The 19,057-nt window shown below is 40.4% G+C and overlaps 1 protein-coding gene across 1 annotated transcript in view; it reads left to right on the top strand.

Moving 5' to 3' along the window:
• The window catches only part of AGPAT4 (1-acylglycerol-3-phosphate O-acyltransferase 4), an 85,462-nt gene that overhangs the window by 9,381 nt on the left and 57,024 nt on the right, over positions 1 to 19,057 (top strand). Inside the window, exon 3 of the mRNA XM_061378799.1 lies at positions 5,899 to 6,129. Coding sequence (XP_061234783.1) covers positions 5,899 to 6,129 — 231 coding nt within the window. The remainder of the gene's footprint in view (positions 1 to 5,898; positions 6,130 to 19,057) is intronic.

Raw genomic sequence — 19,057 nt, 5'->3', positions numbered from 1 at the left:
CAACTTCAAGGCGTTTATCCTCTTAAAAGAAATGCTTCCCTCAGCATCAAGCCTGCAGTGCCTAAACACTGCACTTCCAAGGGGTTCTGTACTGCCTTGTGTTGAAGCCCAGCTCTCCATGGCTTCCTTGTTCAGCTCTCTTGTCCCTGTACATTTTGTACTCCCGAAAGAAGGAGCAAGGCTGAGCTGCTTCTTACCAGAACTTGGGCAGCACCTCCCCATCATTCCTGCTCCTTCCCAGACCAGCAGAGAGTACGCATACACAGATAGAAAGCTTGTCTCCTGGCAGACATGAGGGGTTTGTGTAGATGTCTTGGATCACAGCAGGAAGAAAACAGAAAAGGGGAAAGAATTATGATATGGTGGCCATTTCAAAAACTCCTGTGTTACTTTCATTTCTTCAGCTTATACTCTTATTATAATTATCTCTGTGCTCAACAGAAAATAAAGTTTTACAGCAAGTCTGTAAATTTGAAGTCTTCAAAGTTGCTGGTAAGTGTTATTCATTCTTCAGCCTTTGAAACAGCCAAACTGACCAATCCCTCCTTTGGAGTGGACTGTGTTACAAAACATGCAGTCCAGGAATGCATGACTCCTCAGGAAAACCTGAAAACATTCTTAAGTTCCCTTCACTTGAGGGGAAGGTCTTATGATATGCTCAGATTCTTCCCCCGTTTGGGACTTTTCTGAGGAGGTGTGGTGGGTTGACCTTGGCTGGCTGCCAGGTGCATATCAAACTGCGTTCTCACTCCCTCAGCCAGGCAGGGGAAGCAAGATAAAAAAGCTCATGGGTTGAGATAAGGACAAGGGGAGATCACTGACCAGTTTCCATCATAGGCAAAACAGACTCATCTTGAGGAAGATTAATGTATTGATCATTAATAACAGAGTAGGGCCGCGAAAAAACAGAGACAAAACTAAAACCACTTTCCCCCCAAGCCTCTTCTTCCCAGGCTCAACTTGAAGCCTATCTCTTCTTCAACCTCCCTGCCTCTGCTGCACTCCGAGTTGTGCAGAGGAATGGGTGATGCAGTCAGTCCGTAACAATTTCCTTCTGCCTCTACTTTTTCTTGCACTGATGCCTTGCTCTTGATGGGGTCCCTTCCACAAGGTACAGGCCTTCAGGACCAAACTGCTGCAGCCTGGATCCCCCCCAGATTGCAGTTTCAGCTAGAAAACCTGCTCCTGAGTGTGCTCCCCTCCATGGGTTTCAGCTTCCTTCAGGGCATCTGCTGTGTCATGGGCTCCTCCACAGGCTGCAGGATGTGTGTTCCAACATGCTCCTTCATGGGTTGCACTGGGACAACCTGCTTCACCAGTCTTCATCACAGGCTGCATGAGAATATCTGCTCTGGCACCTGGAACATATCTTTCCCCTCCTTCTTGACTGACCTTGGTGTCTGCAGGGCTGTTTGTCACCTTTTTTTCTCAATCCTCATTCACAGCTGCTGTGCAGCATTTTTTACCCTTGGATACAGAGGCACCAGTGTTGCTGATGGTTTCAGCTTCGGCCAGTGGCTAGTCCTTTCTGGAGGTGGCTGGAATTGGCTCTGATGGTCCTGGTGCCTTCTCACAAGAGCAGTCCCTGCCCCTTCCTCCCCCCTATTCCCCACCCCCCCCCCAAAAAAAAAAAAAGTGCCAAAACAACAAAACCAACCAACCAAACCCAAAACAACCAACAACCTTGCCATGTAAATCAAACACAGGAGGTAATGCTCTAGTGTTTCTTGGGGAAAGTGAGCAGCAGTTCAAACCCTAACGAAGCATGAGGCAGATAGATGGATAATTCTTCCCACAGACCTGGGGTTTCTTTTGTGTGGCATGTACAGACGCATCCTCTTTGAAAATGAATACATACATGAACACAACCTCACTTTTGCTAACATTTGATGCTCAGTGACAGTGCTTCCTGTGTCTTGCCTTACATATATGTTTGATATGCAGAAGAGGTGTTAAAATGGAGTCCAATATGAAATACAGCGCTGCTGTCTGTGCTGTTCTGATGGCAACTGAAATTCACTTAAATAAATTCACTACTGAAACTGCTGTAATATAATCTGAGCGTATTTTCATAGCTGTAATCTCTGTAACACATCCAGCCAAGAATCTGGTTTAGATGAGAAAATGAAAGAATGAGCAGCATCATCATGTGCTTGGTTGTTCTTAACTTGCAGCAAAGCATTTAAGGACTATACCAGATTGTTGACATAAGTGCAAACCTTTGCATAGACTTGAAATATACTGTCCTGAAAAAATGGGTAAAGTGCTCTTTTGCTTCTATGTGTAAGTATGGAGACTACTAGTTTAGTCTAGTATCTGCCAGGTAGGTACCATGTTCAAGGCCAGGTTGGATAGGGTCTTGAGCAACCTGTTTTAGTGGAAGGTGTCCCTGCTTGTGGCAAGGGGGCTGGAACTGGGTGATCTTAAGATCCTTTCCAGCCCTAAGCATTCTGTGATTCTGTATTGCTTTCCACACTCTGAGGAACTCGTTTACTACTTAAACTTTGGACAAGGTGGGCAACAGTTCTTCGCTTCGTTGTGCTTTTTAAAAAGTGCAAACAGTTGTGTTCTTTACAAGATCACTAGTTGTAGCCTTGAAAGTCTTACAGACTTTGAAGTACAAAATAGCATTTTTAATTGGCAGCAGCCTCTCCTGGAGAGAGGTGTTCACCTTGCATACCACTTCTGTGTCTCGGTCAATTATTCTAAGCAGAAGGAAATGCAGAGTAGTTGAAGTGGAAAGCACAGTGGATCTTGCTGAAGAGTGAAACTTGGAACAAAAAAAGGTAGAATGAATAATTGTGGAGTTAGCTTTTAAACCTGATCCATCCTGTGATCTTAGTCGCATGAATAGATGCTTGTTGACTTGCTCCCTAGGCAGACATTTGAGGTTTGAGTATTTTGTTTTGCATCCAGAGGAAAACTGTTATTAAAGAATGACCCTATCTGTTTTTGGTGTTCTGGCTGGCCATTTTTTCCTAATTCATTTTAAGGGGTGTTTGATAGAAGAGAGCTTCTTGGCAGCTCTCCGATCTTAATAGCTTCTGAGAAAATGCATTGATTGGCCTTTTTGTTTTCAAAAGATTGCTGTGATTTTCAGTCATTATCTATAAGGAAATCAGTGTAATTTATTAAACCAGCATCGTGGATTGAGAATTAAAGACCAGATTCTTTTATCGTTTAAACTGGTGTTATGTTGATATTACCCATGAGGAACTTTAATAAGGCAAAGAGCAAGTGGAAGAAGCTCCTAAGAATTCTTAAAAAGCAAGTTTCTGGACCTGTTTAATAATCTCAGAATGGATTCTTGAAAATAAAATTGTATTTTTTTCTGTTGCTTGTACCAAGGACAAACTGCATTTTTTAGGAGTGTGGGTAATGAAAACAGTCCAAACAGTATCATAATAAAAATATCTTACAAGAATGAGCTTATGCTTATGCCTGAGAAAGAATACTTAGCTAGCGTTCTGTATACAATGTTTGCAAATTTTGCAGGGAAAGCAGCTTGCATTTAATCAGAAGAGAAAATTAATCTTTCTAGTCTCCCTGTTTTTTACAGAAGCAAAATACAAGCACTGGCTCTAATTTCTTGTTCCTTTTGCAAGCAAGTTAGGTTAGACGTAGTTCAGTGGTATGGCTTAGGTAGATTTAGTTTGCCTGTAAAACGTGTTTCAGAAGCTTTGCAGAATTGAAATTTGATGATTGAGGTGTGAAAGGAATAAATTACTTCCAAACATTCCATTGTGGCTTCATAAGATTGTAAAACAGTAATTATGTCTTATCAGGATCATCTCATCTTTGTTTAATTCTGTGAGGTTTTGTTTTAAAGACCCAGTGTGGAGTAAATGATTCACTTAAGCATAGCATTTTAATGCAATTTAATGCAGGAATTTGTCCACAAAGCCTGTTGATCAACTGCCTACTGCAGTAGATTTCTGCTGATTGTATCAAGTAGTCTCCACTATAAGTAGACAGTGCTTTAATCTTATAAGGACAATAGGATAAACCCCCAGTCATCAGGGGGTTTGGGTGCAGTGCACAGTCTTTTAATAAATCATTCAGTATTAAGTAAGTAATCTAATCCTGCTACTTGTGAAGTACGGTAGTCTGAAGTAAGGAAGTGAAATCTTGTATCTTTCACTGTAAATTCATTCAAAACTTGGGTTTACTCTTTTTTTTCTTTTTTTTTTTTTTTTTTACTCTGTTTTGTTTGGTTGGTTTGTTTTTGTTTGTCTTGGAGACAGAGGAGCTGGGACATGAATCACTGCAGTGGTTCCTACTAGACAGGATTTCTCAATTCTACTTAGCGTTCAACAAAAACAAAGCCTTTGGTCAAAGCCCATGCTAATAAGTTGTCTGCCACCCTCAGGAACGTATCTTTAATAGAATGGTTGGTTAAACCTGGAAAACCTTTTTGCAAGTATCACGACAGCAATTATTACAATGAACAGAGGCCTGTTCTGCGGTTCTGAGCTACAGATGGTGTCTCCTTTGATACTGAATAGTACTGCAAGATTTAAAGGGAACAAAGCCTGTGATACACAAAGGGCACATTTTCCCTGCTAATAATAGGCTTGGGACTGCCATAAACTCTTTATTAAACAATACTTATTATCTTTCTTAAATTTCTTCTTAATCTTTGTGGTTGAAAACCTGGCTAAATAACTTCCTAGCACTTTGCAGCAATTCTTGTGTGTGCTCTTCACTGCGGTAAGCATAGTCAGCAAGCTCAGTAAAACAAATGTTTCAGGACACTGATCTAGACTCAGTGCCTCATGTAATGCGTCTCATATCAACTAAAAGGATAGGCATAAAGATTTTTTTGATCAGTTAATTCCCTGAGATGCTGACAGCTGCCATTTTGTTATTGCCTATGACTGGCACATTCAGAAATAGTGTCTCAGGGCTTCCTCCCTGGGCAAGCTCTCGTATGCCTTGGAGGGAGAAACAGTGGAGCAGGATGGCAGCACCTCCTATTTAGCTGTGTTTAAAGTAGTGGTATGTTGTTTATTGATAAATCAAATCTTCACATTTTTTCTGCTAACAAATGGGACTGGTAGTGGTGGTAGGAATGGTGGGGGAGGTCAATGCAGTGTTTGGTAGGCCAGTATATTTGGCAGAGAACACTTCCTCTGAATGCTCAGCTGCTAAGGTTGGACCACTCCTGTCCAAAATTATACAAACGTTTCTTCAGCAACCTAAGAGTTGATTTTTTTCCTGGAAACACTCCGGGTCATGTGTTAGTACTGTTATTGATGTTTCCTTTCTGGGCTTATGTAGTATAACTGACAGAATTACAGTGTCAAGGCATAATTGAACAAATTGTGTGCATTGCGCATAGCCAAACTTCTATTTTCTTGCCAAAGTCAACTGATACTTGAATATGACAAGGGAACAAGACAACAAAGCTAGAATTAAGGGGCTTCAGCTACTTTATGGGGAGCATGCTGGCATAGCCTGTAGAGGAAGGCACAACTTCTAAAAAAACTGTAAAGATTGTGTTTACTTTGGAGCTGCTCTGCTATCTGCTCTGAAGATAACAAAGGCCACAGTATATGTCATATGAAGTACAGAAAATTCATATCCAAATATAAGAGGATTATTTTCCTTGTATTTTGTTAATTAGGAGCTCATAGAGGAGTATTGTGATCCATGGAACAGTCGTATGCTAATGGGTTTTGCAGAATGTGAAATTTTATTTCCCAAGCCAAAAGTATATTTATTCAGAAATATGGTATTATCTTTCTATGCTTAATTTTTCAAATATTGTTATTAAGCATTTTTCCACAATAGAATTTAACTTTCATATTAGTGTATTTAGTGTATTTAAGTGTAAGATGGGGAACTCTCTCTTAAATAAATGCACATTGTAACCACTGCTACTGTTTGGTTTTGCAGGTTGTCTTCTGGATTTGGGGTCTGAAGGTACCCTCTTACTTTCTCAGCAAATCATGGACATCGTTGGCTTTCTGAAGTCTCAATTCATTTGCCACCTTCTGATCTGCTACATATTTATAGTGTCAGGACTGATCATTAACTTCATTCAACTTTTTACACTTATACTTTGGCCAGTCAACAAGCAACTATTCAGGAGGATCAACTGCAGGCTGTCTTACTGCATTTCAAGCCGTAAGATTTCATTTTGTTTTTAAGAGTATTTCATATTTTGTCTTGAGAGAACTGGTAGAAAAGTTCTGAAACAGATTTAAAAGTGACATATGTAAAGGTCATTACTGGTTCCTACACTACTTGTTTGCATGAAGAGGTGTATGCTTTGTTGAAATGTCCTGTTCTTCTTAAATGTTTTGCTCTTTTTTATTGGATACTTGCTTGACTCAGGATGTTGAAGAAAGACTGCCTCTCATTTGGCTATCCATCATGTTCCATTAAGCCAAATGAGAAATACTGACCAAATAATAGCTGGACTTGCTGAGATGCATTATCTGTAGGCTTACAGTGTTAACAAGTCACAATAATGCTTTCAGTCTTTTTATTGTGATTTTGTTTATGGTCTTGGTTTAAGTTTTTCATGTGTGAATACTGTTCAGGAGTGAGAAATAACAGTAAAATAAGGAAAAATCTTTTATTCCATGTGCTTCTTTCTTAAGCCAGTTGTAAGCTGCTGTTTCTTTGAGTAGACATTTCAGACCTTATGCTGCATCTGTGTGTATTCACTGTATGCATATAGTTATAATGTAGAATACAGCATAGTGTGTAAGCATTGAAAGAAGCAGAGGTTGCAATTACTTTTATTTTCTGGGGGAGATAGGAACATAAGTGTAAGATATTACATTTAGAAAAAACAGGTCTTTATAACTCCTGGGACATGACAATTCACTGATGTTTGACTAAACAGGTAATTCCAGTGGAATGAATGACACCCATATCCATTAATTTCTTCTTTGTTGGTATGAGGCTGATAGAATCTCCACCCATTAACACAGAATTATCAGAGCATGTGTAGTTTTCTTGATATCGCCCACAAGTATACTTACGTATTTGTTTTTAAAAAGTGGCAGCAGTTTCAGTAGTGATTTATTGCAGTGCAACTTCTGACTTCCACGTAATTGCTCTCAACTTAAAGCAGAGAGCATTCCCTGTAGAAGCTGTAAAGAAACATGGTGCTTTTGTTCAGTTGCTGAGTGCTTGGTAATAAAAGTGGCCACCTCCCAGAGAGATTCCCTTGGATCTTTCTGAAACTCAAAAGTGCTTTCTAAACAACATACTGTTGTAAAGTGCCTGCCTTTTGAGGCTCCCGAAAGGTTATTCAAGTGTGATGTCACTGTCAATGCCAAGTGAGTTATGAATGGTTTCATACGGGGGAAATACAGCCCTCCAATGTAGTGTTTAAGAGTTGTGTTGTAGAACTGCCGCAGAGTGGTTTCTTTCAGGTCTTTTGTTCTGCTACTAGGAACCTGAAAAGGGAAAGCATTTATTAGTATTCATAATGAACTGCTTGAGGGAGACACCTGCCACAAATTGGAGTTCACTAGGGATTATTTGTCTCCCATCAGTGACTCTGATGTGCAAATATTCAAAGCATTTTTTAAAATATATTTTGACATAAATGTCAAAGCTGCATCAGCAGGTATAGGCCCAGGTAAATTATGGGTGCTGTTTTATTATTTCTGTAATAAAGAGAGGATGTTCCTGCTGAAAGATTTAATTGTGTCCATGTGTATGCCCCTGAAGTAAGGAGTTTGCAAGTAATATTCATTTGTATGTACAAACAGTGGCATGAATATGGCTGGGTTTTTGCCTTCTGCTTGGGAGCATAGTATATGTTTGAAGCCACGGAATGTAGAAGATACAGCTGAACATGTAAAATGTACAGCTGTATACAGGTATGTACAGGTATATTATTATTATTTTTCATGCAGTGTCTTCTGCCCCGTTTTTCCTTTGGCTTCTTAGAGCAGAGATATGAGCTACTCGAGTTTCCAGACTGAATTCTTCAACTGCCCACAGTTTAGTCTCATCTAGGGGCTAGTCACTGTTCAAGAACAAATGCATGCTTGTCCTTGGTTGGGAAGATGGCTTTGTACTCAGGGTTTGCTGATCTAGTCTCCAGTGTTGATGCCAGTGGAAAAGGTTGTGTTGTGAGAATTTTACCCACCCATGCTCAGAACAAACTGTATTTAGGTAAAAGACAATTACTCTAGCTTTGAAATAGAACAAGGCTATTGGTGTGTTGAGTAGTAACTTGGGTCGGTATGGGTCTGCTGAAAGTCATGGAAGCAGCCTCCAGTTTGAGGGAATGAAGTTTAGCCTTGGCAAATGTATAGAGGCATGTGCTTTGCAATGGTGACAAGCATCATGTTGCTGTGAGTGACTTTGAGTGGGACAGCTGGAGTCCCCGAGTCAACTGAAGAGTGAAATGGAGCAGCATGGTTTAACTTAAGAATAGAATGATGCTGCAGCTGCCTTTAAAACTTGAAAGTACGATGAGTTTCCATTAGATGTCAAAGGTAGAGATAAATGATTCCATAAAATCAGGAAAAGTGGTTAATCTCTGAAACTATGCTCTTTTGAGATAGTTATCCTGTGTTTCAAGTAGTGGTGGTGTTTTATTCTACCCCTCTTCTTCCTACCTCCTTTCTAGTACAAGAACAAAATTATTCTCACTTCACATGCAATGTCTGCTGTCATACTGCATATGGGAAGCTAACTTGCTATTGTGGTTAATGATGTATTCTAGCTTCAGTAGTTCAGCTAGAGTTGGAGGTGCAACAACTTGCTTTTAATGGAAAACAGTTACCAAATTACCTTCAATAATTGGTATTGAGAATTTGTTGTCTTTCTTCAAACCAGTTGTGAATCCTGGATTGGTCAGATAGGGTGAGTTTAGCTTCTCTAGTGACCTGGTTCATTGTGTATTATCTTTGGGGAGAACTTTCTAATGACAGCATTGAAAAATGAAAAAAAAAAAATGGATCTGATAAACTGCCAACTTTTAATGAAATTTTAATTGGGCAAATGTTCTTTAATTGCAGATTGGAAGCCTTATTCAGCTCAAGTCTCCTGCTCCCCAAAGGCTGTTAGCCATTCACCAGATTGGAGTTTGGGTTGCTTTTAAATCTCCAAGATATTTCTCATGTTTTACCATGAATACACACATCCTGTTTGATCCCATTATCCCATTTGACAAATATCTACAAGGAAATGGTTACTTCTAGTCCTCCTTCTTCTGTATGTATCAGAAGAATGTGTTCTTCTGAGACATATGGAACAAAAGAACACTTTACTGAAGAGTGTTATTTGCAGAGAGTGGACATTCAACTTGAACAGACTTTTGTCTGTGTTGGTCTTGAAATAAGTTAAAAGACTAGTAGTAAGGGTTACAAACACTCTGTTTTAAGTTTACAGAAACAGAATGAAACCAAACAAAACCCCAAAGCCTTTGGACTTCTGACTTTCAGAAAATATTTTCTGACTCCAAGTACGTATTCAGTGCCTGGTTCAACTGCCTGTTAATCTCCCTTTTATAAAATGTCAGCCCTGGTAAACTCCCTAAATAATGAACTCCAGATTGTACCCCTAGCAAGGAAATTGAACACTGTGAGGCTCAACAAGGTGGTAACAGTAAAAAAATTTAGAAGTGTGATTGGAAGATGGCATTAAAACAAAGGTTGGGCAAGCAATCAGTGTTGTTTTTTATTTTTAAATAAATTAGGGTCATCTTGTCCTCAGTCTCTTTTTCCAAAAGGCTGAGAGCCAAGATGTATGCCAAGGAAGGAAGCACTTAGTGTGGAATACATCACAGTTCTTATGGATGTCATGAAGGTAAGCTGAGAAAATTGGGGCTGTTCAGCCTGGAGAAGAGAAGGCTGCTTGGAGACCTCATAGCAGCCTTCCAGTGTCTGAAGGGGGCCTACAAGGATGCTGGAGAGGGGCTCTTCACTAGGGACTGTAGTGATAGGACAAGGGGTAACAGGTTAAAACTTAAACAGGGGAAGCTTAGACTGGATTTAAGGAGGAAATTCTTTACTGTAAGGGTGGTGAAGCACTGGAATGGGTTACCCAAGGAAACGGTGAATGCTGCATCCTTGGCAGTGTTCAAGGCCAGATTGGACAGAGCCTTGGGTGGCATGGTTTAGTGTGAGGTGTCCCTGCCCATGGCAGGGGGGTTGGAACTTTATGATCTTAAGATCCTTTCCAACCCTAACTATTCTATGATTCTATGATTCTGATTGGAAGAGGTTGGAATACATTTTCCTCTGCCCTCCTTATCTGAGAACAGCAAACCACCAAAAAGGGTATGCACAGCTTTCCTGCACTATCTTAAAAAGTTGGCTGAACACATAGAGGGAACAGATTGTCTTGGGTATTAGTGACTGACATGTGCACACATGGTTGTGTAGCTTGGTGGGTCAGTGAGAAATTGGTTTGTACTTCATGAACCAGTTTGTGCTTGGTAGGCTGGTACAGGTCTAACCTGGGGTGAGCAGAGAATGCTGGGCTTCTGCAGGCTGTTTGGGACATAACTCTGCCATGGGTGAAGACTGAGAATGGGACATACACATAGACGTTTCTTTAGTGGTGCCTGGGTCTTTATGCTCAGGAAGGTATTTGCTTATGAGTGGTGCAATTGTTGATAGCTTGTCCTGTTGCTGCCACAGTGTTTGGGGAAAACTAACTTCTTGTGCTGAGATCCACCTTGTGCTCCCAGGGTGCGTGGCCAGCTGCCCTCCTGCTCATTTGTTGCACTTTGAGGTGAACTTTGCATGAACAAAAGATCTGCCAACAATGGCACAGTGGTACGGACAGGTGCATAAGGGCTTTAAAATAAATTGATTTAACTTCTATTCTGCCTTCATAAATAAATTACAGTAGTACTAACACCTATTCTTGTGCTGTGAAAGGGGTGTTATTACACCTCTGGGTAAAGTTACACTACGTGGGCTGCATTTTACAAATCCCTCTGAGGGGAAGGCCCTTTGCACTGAAAGAGGCGCCCTGATGACTGCTTATTGCATCAAAACCAAGATGGAAACTGATTATTCTCATGACTGAGCTTTCTAGAAACAAAACCAGAGGAAATTGGAACTGCTTCAAGTTCATCATCTTGGCTGGCTGTTCTGAGACAGTAAAGCTAATTCCTTCCATGTATAACTGTAGGCTTTGCAGTGTGAGAACTGGGCATGCAAGTAAGGCTCTGTGGTAGTATTGGGGCCATGTTAATCCTCAAGCTATTGTTTCCCTCCATGCAGCCCACCGCCCACTTGGAGATCAGAGGAGCCCTTGGCCATTTTGCTTGTTGTTTGTACCAAGGTGGTATGGGGCAGAGATACTTTTTTTTTGATGCAGTTGGGCAAGTGGGAAGCTAGAGGGTCCTGGAGAGGCAGGGTGCTTGTCTTCCTCCACTTCCCTCTCTTGCCATCTTGCATTGCAGAGAAAGCAGTCTGCTGCTGTTCAAAGTATGCCACAGTGTCCTTAATATGATCCTATAGTGTTTTATTTATAAGGCAAACAGAGTTATGCATGTCAAGGGAGATGTAGCAAAAAGCTTTCATAGAACACTGTGGAACTGTTTTCTTAGCCTGCTTGCAACACTGATTTGAGTAATCTGTGTGAAATTACTTTTTCTCAAGTGCTACTTGTATGTATAAGCCTTTGTTACCTTTGTTCCACATACAACATCCACTGGTAAATGCTATGAAAAGTTTACAACAAACACTGATGGCAAATTGGAGACCAGATTTGGTAGTCATGCAAAGAGAAAATGTTGATTTGAACCTTTGGAGTTCTTAGCTCAAGCTTTGGAATTCTCACACTCTCCTGAAAACATATCTGTTGGTAAATGTCCTGGGTTCAGCTGTAGCAGTCATTTTTCTCCTTCTTAGTAGCTGGTGCAGTATCAGTAATTGTTCACAAAATAATGTTGAGAGATCAGTAGATTAAATGTTTACAGGTATGAAGTACACTGCAGCCCATATTGGTGTGTTTTCCAGCTCTTGCTTGCTTCATTCTGGTGTGTGAGCCTTCTTCTAGGGGCAGGAGGGACAAAAGTAGACTTACAGGTGTGTGCCATAATACTGAAATACAAACCTCTTGACTCTTTAAGTGATAGGCTCTGTAATGCCATTCATAAAATCTGTCGGGATCTATTCTGGGGGTAGCAGGGAGATCACACCATGTTTGTTTGTGGATGTGATTTTTGAAATGTTTTCTCTCCCTTGCTGAGCATTCTCTTGTTATATGTTGGCATGTGCCCCAGTATCCTGCTGTTCAGTTGTCTGAATTGCTGTCCTGCAAGTCTGTGTGTGCATGTCCACATATGAGCATACACAGTTTCCTTCTGGTAGATCAGATTTGCTTTTATGGTTAATTTCCCTTTTGAAGCCTTCCAAAGGGTCCAGTTAGATCTCCATCACCCCAAAACGCGTTTTGTTCTCAGAAGTTTTAGTTTCCTTTGCTTTGACAATGTAGATGTTTTGTTAGAGTAGAAATATGCTCTGAAGTGTCATCTACTCTAATTTGTTAATGCCTTCCTCCAGCCTGCTTCCTAATACCTTTTTATACCTGTTACGTACTTGCGGGAATGCTGCTGGTGATTTGTACAGTTCCCCACTGACACCAAACCTTGAACTTCTCTGCTTTAATATGGAAAGAATGGAGGAGCCAGTCACTGCAGCAGGTTCTCCATTATTTTGCTGGTAGAGTAAGATAATGTTTTTGTTCTCTGCATACATCACAGCTTGAGCTGCCTTTTTTCCAGATTGCGTTAGCGGAATTACATTCATCTGTGAATAAGTCCTCTGCAGTGCCTAGCAAATGCCTCTCTATTTTTCCTACTACTAGTAACTTGCTGTGTCAACTAATGTTGTTTTACTCCCTCTCATTTTATGCCACTTGCAGGCGTTGTTACCCAGTTTTCATAGTGGTTTAGGTATTGACAGTGAGCTTTAGTGGATCAAACAAGACTATGCTGATTGCAGGCATGTGTGAGCGTAGTGCTGTTCTATTCATGAGGGTGTGATTGAATGACATTTGTGCATGACCTTTAGCAGGGTTCCTAATTCAACCAAAAAGAGATATGGTCTGTTATGACCACCTCTTAGTCTAGAAAGGGGCTGCTTTCTGGGCAAATGGATGTGTGTGGATCAAAAACTTTTGATACTGATGCTTTCTGTCCAAGACTGAAGAGCTAGAGAGGCATGTAGTCCAGTCTTTCATGAAAAGAACATCTTCACTGTCACTGATACTATTTTGCTGTTGCTAGAGCCTTTGTAGAGGTTACTTGTCTTCATTTTCCCTTCTTCTTTTTTTTTTTTTTTTTTTTTTTTTGCCTCAGATTCCTGATCTGAAGAAGGGTGATGGTGGTAGCCTGCAGACTGGAGAGAGGGATGGCAGGGAAGCAATAGAAGGTGAACCACATTCTGTTTGGTGTCTGGCATCTCACATCGCAAAGTTTCTAGCACCTCTTGTTAGGCATTAGGTCTGGCCAGTAAGCTTCCTAGATTTCTGAACTGGGGTAAATCATAAATGTTTCTATGAAGGTACTTCCACCTGGCACGATGTACATCAGGAACGTGATATCTAGTGATCTAAGCCATAGCACAGAATATGAAGACATTAATGTTTGTATGAGTTTGGTGCTACCATTATTTATTCATTAAGGGTAGATCTACAGTATCATTATTCTTAAGAGACACTGTATATTTGTAGATACCCCATTTTAGCTATAAGCCCAATTCTAATTGCTAAAATGGTACTAAAACTGGAGGATAGCCTCTTGATCCTATGTTACCTTCCTGCAAAGATGCGGAGTAGCTCACTGGTCACCATCACCAGTTCTAAGAAAATACAAACTAGCAGTAATTGAGACATGTCTGGGAAGAACAATACCTTCATAGGCAGTGCTACTGGGGAAAATTTGAATTCTCCTGTGTTTGATCAGGGAATAGCTGCACTGGTGTAACATCCAAGTGAGATACAGTGTGCCTTGTTTCTTTTGTTATTGGTTGGCTACATCTTACACCCCTATACTCCCTTCTGAGCAATGTGTACCACTGAAAGCGTACAGCTTGACAATTCCCCCTCTCCCAAAAGCATGGAAGTCGTGTAGCAGCAAGTTGTGGAGTAGGTTTTCAAGCTCATCCTGCAGCAAGGATTTCAGTAGCTGGTCCAGTGAAAGTATTGGGTGTCTGATTAACTTTATGCAGGAGGATTTCCAAACTGATAGGAAGCAGTATTGTATTTGAGCAGGCAGTTGAGGCTTCTCAGTGTGACACTTGAGGTGAAAGAGCTGCTGAATGCACACAGTTGTACTCCTGTATGGCTAGGTGGCTGCTTCCTGTAACTTGTTTGTGACCTTCAGGTTAAGGCTTCTTACTTCAGGGTTATGTTTCTCACTTTGGAGACTGTTGCAAGGTAGCAGGGTCTTGTTGGGCAATCTAAATATACGTTGCTGAATTTTTAAGCATGTTTCTTCCAACACTGTATTCAGAAGTAGGAATCCTTTAACTCTAGAATAAGAAACAAAATGGAAATGTGTGCAAAACAATTCTTTCATCTGCTTGGTTTTGGGGAGGCAGTTGCTCTTTTGCCAGACTCATTTTGGTTCTTGCCAAAATAAGAAACCAAAACCAGATTATAGTGCAATTGTTTGTGGGTAGTTTGTTTTGCTCTTCTGTTAACCCATTTTTATTAGTATTTTACATCTGTGTGCTTTTTCTGTACTCAAGCAAATTGTATTGGAATGTCAGTAACTCAGATTTCTTTTATGGTTTTAAAGAAGCGGGAAGTACACTTCAGTGTGATTATTCTTCAGTTCACTTACCTGTGTTTCTAAATTGAATCTCCAGTATATTGCAACTCCAAGTGTGGGGTTTTCTTTGACAGTTAAAAAACAAATGAGCTTCCTAATACCTAGGAAAGAGGGATTTTTTGATTGTACATGGATTTCTTAATGCTCATCAGTATTTATGTGGCTTTGTTAAAACACAGAAAAAAATCTAGGAATCAGTATGTACTGCTAATGAAAGATTTTGATGAATGAATGTATCTGCTGCCTGTATAAGGCAAGGGAATATAGAGAGTGATTGTACAGACTTAATTTCTTGCTGTCACTTCTAAAGAAGCATACCCTTGGTTTTTGGGAAAGCGTGGGAGATGTGCAGCTGTGAGTCTTTTGACAGGGGCTCTCATTAATACAGCTTTGCTGCTGTAAAGGAGCTCTTTTCCTGCACCACCCTTGAATGCTGTGGAGAGTCTTTTATTGGCAAAAGCCAATATTTTAATATTTATTTTTTTTTTTACTAAACCAAACAAACTCACACCATTTTCTGACATTTTCCAGGCTTTTTCCCTGCCACATATGGTGTCTCATCCAAGATGTGCAATGTGTTAATACTCTGCAGGTTGATGAGGACTCTATATTGGTAAGCTAGCCATAGAAAACTAAGGAGTCTATTACCTCCTTCAAACGCAAAACATTTCTCTGTAGGGCCTATGTGATAGACTTTTGTAATGCTATTTTTCATACAAAGGCAAAAAATAGGGATGTTAACCTTGCAGTATTCAGGAAAGTGCATTCATTATCTGGATTGGGTGATGTTTTCAGAAACTAAATGCAAACTGATCTCAGCTGAGTTTTTAACATCAATGAGTTGTCCTACCCACCAAAATATATCAATTAGAGTTGTATTATGTGAACATGTATTGCCTTTGTGCTCATAAAGGAGGAGGAAGATAGCAAAATAGATGACATGCCTCTTAGTTCCCAGAGGTTTTTAGGACCTGGTATATACTGCTAGTTGATGTGTGTGCCATGTTTATTTACATATGAACTTAAAAAGTTCTGTTTCTATGTTGGAGCTCTGTTAGGAGACGTGGTATTCTAGGTTCTTCCTGTGTTAGGTAGGATATTGGGGTGCCATAAGACTCAGGACTTCAGGACTGTTTTTCAAAGGTGGTTCTTGTGAACAATATGAGAAGGTTGAAAATACTGTTGGGTAATTAGTCTCAAATGGGATGGGAATGATAATGCTGTCCCTGATCTTCATACAGAGAGTCAGAATGCTCCTTTATTTCCAGCTGGTGTCATTGATTTGTTGCTGTAGGAAAGTCTTGTAATCATGATAGCATTTTCAAACAGGGAAGACCAAAAAAGGGTTAGGAGCAGTGCCTGTTAAAGGGAGATACTTTTGCATGATGAATTCTACAAAATAAAATTGAGATATGAAAAATACATGCTAGTAGAAGAAACCTGTGAGACCAACTTGTCTGTCTGGAAGGGCACTTTACTGAATTCTGGTATTGCAGTTGGAAGATCCTTCCTGCTGCTGTCTTCAGTGTCCCATTAGGTCTTCAACAAGGAGTTGTGCAGGCCTTTGGGGCAGTCCTGCTGGATGGAAGGGTAGGAGGAAATGTTTGATTGTTATCTGCAGTGACTGTTCTGTTGCCACAAGGAACTGCTAGCTCGTTGAAATGTAGGAATATTGCTAAATTCCTTGGGGAAGAGGAGTAAGGGGAGCCTTCAAATGTGAGACAGATATGTCTGACACGTGGCTGTTAAATAATTAATTTCTCCAAAGGGTTTGAAAAAAGCATTTCAAAACACTGACTACTGCAGATCTGTGTGTTAAGCGTGTTGTAGTTGCAAAGCTGGCTTTGTTCCACGCACTGTGTAACTTGGAAAGAAGAAGCTGTTTCGTAGGCAGAGTGTGTAAGGATAAAAGAAAGAAAAAATCTGTGAAATGTTTGAAGTGTGCAGCTGTTTTTTCTGAAGGGAGGACTGCCTTTAATTTTCAGCATGGAGATAGTTTAAAAGGAACAGTGGCTAAAGAAATGACGATAACTTGTTTCCCTGTTGCTTTACCCCTCTAGCTAAGGACTGCCCTAGAGGGGGCACCATCAATTGAAACCTTATTTCACGAATACATATGATGACTTAAAATTCCTTCTTCACCTGAAATAAAATTGTGCTTACATTCTGTGGGTGTTACATTAGAAAGAGAGAATCTAGTTGGTCAAACCTGAATGATTAGCATGCATTTTGAGAAGGAAGGCAATATGGAAATTGTAGCTGGGGGAAAACTGGTGAGGTGGTGTGCCAGTAGACGTGCAGTAACTGTAATGGTCCTGTGCAAGGCTTGTGCCCAGATGAGGCTGCTGGCTCAAATACTAGAGGCGTGCCTTACAGTACAGGTTTTAACCACAAGTTCTCAGTTCCTGTTGTAGTCCCTGTGAGGATCTGAAATACTCCAACTTGCAGGGTATGTTGAAGACTCGTGCATTTAAGATCTTGCATAAATCTGATTGTGATCTCGGTTCCCAAAGCAATTATATCTTGGCTGTGTTACAAGAACATAAGCTTGACCATATTAAACTGTCTGTAGTTTATCTCGTTTGATATTTTTCATCTGAGAAAACACTGATGACACTCATCAAAAAGGGTGAACCACTTTATATCAATAAAGTCTTTGTTGTCTTCATTCTGTGAGAAAATGAAGTGGATTGTGTTCATGGAGCTGAGGCACAGCATGTGCCAGAAGTACCGTTGTGTAATGTTGGCCATCAGAATTACAGCCATAATGTTTCAGTAGACTAACATATTTTTCCCTTATTACACAAATCAGTTCATGAATGTGTACATGCAGGTTTTAATTCTGTGACTAAGCAAGCATTGAGGTTAAATTGCCAAGAAGATTAAACCACAGATAGAGCTTTAGCTTTGAAATGGATGTGATGAATCTAATCCTTATTTTGTGTAACTCAGCTTGGTGTGACAGTGACTATACTGGAGCTGAGGATTATTTTTGTGCCAGTTGAGGCCAAGTTAAATAACTGTCAATGCATTACTGGGGGGGGAGGGGAGTGGGAAGTAGGGAAAATAATCATTGTATTATCATTCTTCAGTTTGGTTTAACAACATGGTATATTATCCTTTCTCCTAATCTGTGATTTTTATCTTGAAGTTATGTTGACAAATTACTAAGTGTTAGGAAGAGGTGGTTGTTAACACTTTAAAGTGGTAACTTTGTTTGTGCTTTAATATCCCAGATGACACACTTACAAAGTGTTCCTTTTAGCATATTATCCTTTGTCAGTCACAGGCTATCTCTGCCTAGAACATGCCTTTAAGCAGTTATTAGTGAGCTCTGCTTTTAGCAGCCTGTGCATTTCCTATAAAAGAACCCACCTTATATGCTTGCCTGGGGGCTGTTTCTATACCCTGCGTACTCTGACAGCTCACTACATCTAAAAGATAAGCAATAGCAGTGGACTTTGTGGCTAGCTTAGGGCTCCTTTTGTGGCCCCCATTTAGTGATGTTAGATGAAACCTTGCTTACTGTCCACATTCCTTGTTGAGTTTGTGGTCTTCTTTTTATAAATGGCCAGTTTTGGTTTGGAAATTGAAGTGTATCTTAAAACAGAGTTTTTTGTCTTGTTTTAGATTTATTTTTCCCTTGCTGTTTAAGCTATGTTTTCTCACCTAAGAGCAGAGAGGGACTTCCTCTTCAGGTTTGGGTCTTGCCCCCTTTTCTGTAGAAGAAGCTCTACTCCTTTCCATGGATCTTTTTCTGCAAGAGGATGTACCTCTTGCGCAAAGTTCATAAAGTTTTCCTTGCTGAACTTTACTTGGTGCCTTACTTGGACCACTGCTGTACTGTGTCAGGAAGTGATCTTACGTGCTGCAATGCCTGGATATGGAGGACCCTGGTTCAGTTCTTCTTGTTGAAGCCTCCATGAAAGCTTCATCCCATGGAGCCAGGCTTTTGGAGGAGCCTTTGCATGCCATTTGGCTGGAGTGTTTTCCTCTGCTCCTGTATGTGATTTTTTTTCACAAGCTTCTCAGTCTTACCATGGCAGCGATAAAAACATTGGAAGGAATGATGCTCACATCATCCAAGGTCGTGATTTCCATACTTCAGCTGAACTTGCTGACATTGCTTCTTCCACTACTGTCAGCCTACATGGCAATTCCAGTTGGAGAAATACCTGAACTGATAAAAATTACAGTTTCAAATAACAGGCCTTGTCGTGGTTTAAACTCAGTCAGCCACACAGCCTCGCTCTCATTCCCTCCCTTCCTTCCCCCACCTCCCAGAGG

This window comes from Neopsephotus bourkii, unplaced genomic scaffold, assembly GCF_033783945.1.
Source record: "Neopsephotus bourkii isolate Nb327-2 ecotype Australia unplaced genomic scaffold, CSIRO-AGI_Nbou_v1 NB_1767, whole genome shotgun sequence".
In the NCBI taxonomy this organism is placed as follows: domain Eukaryota; kingdom Metazoa; phylum Chordata; class Aves; order Psittaciformes; family Psittacidae; genus Neopsephotus; species Neopsephotus bourkii.
The sequence above is the reverse complement of the archived record's forward strand: the minus strand, read 5'-3'. Positions and strand labels throughout refer to the sequence as shown.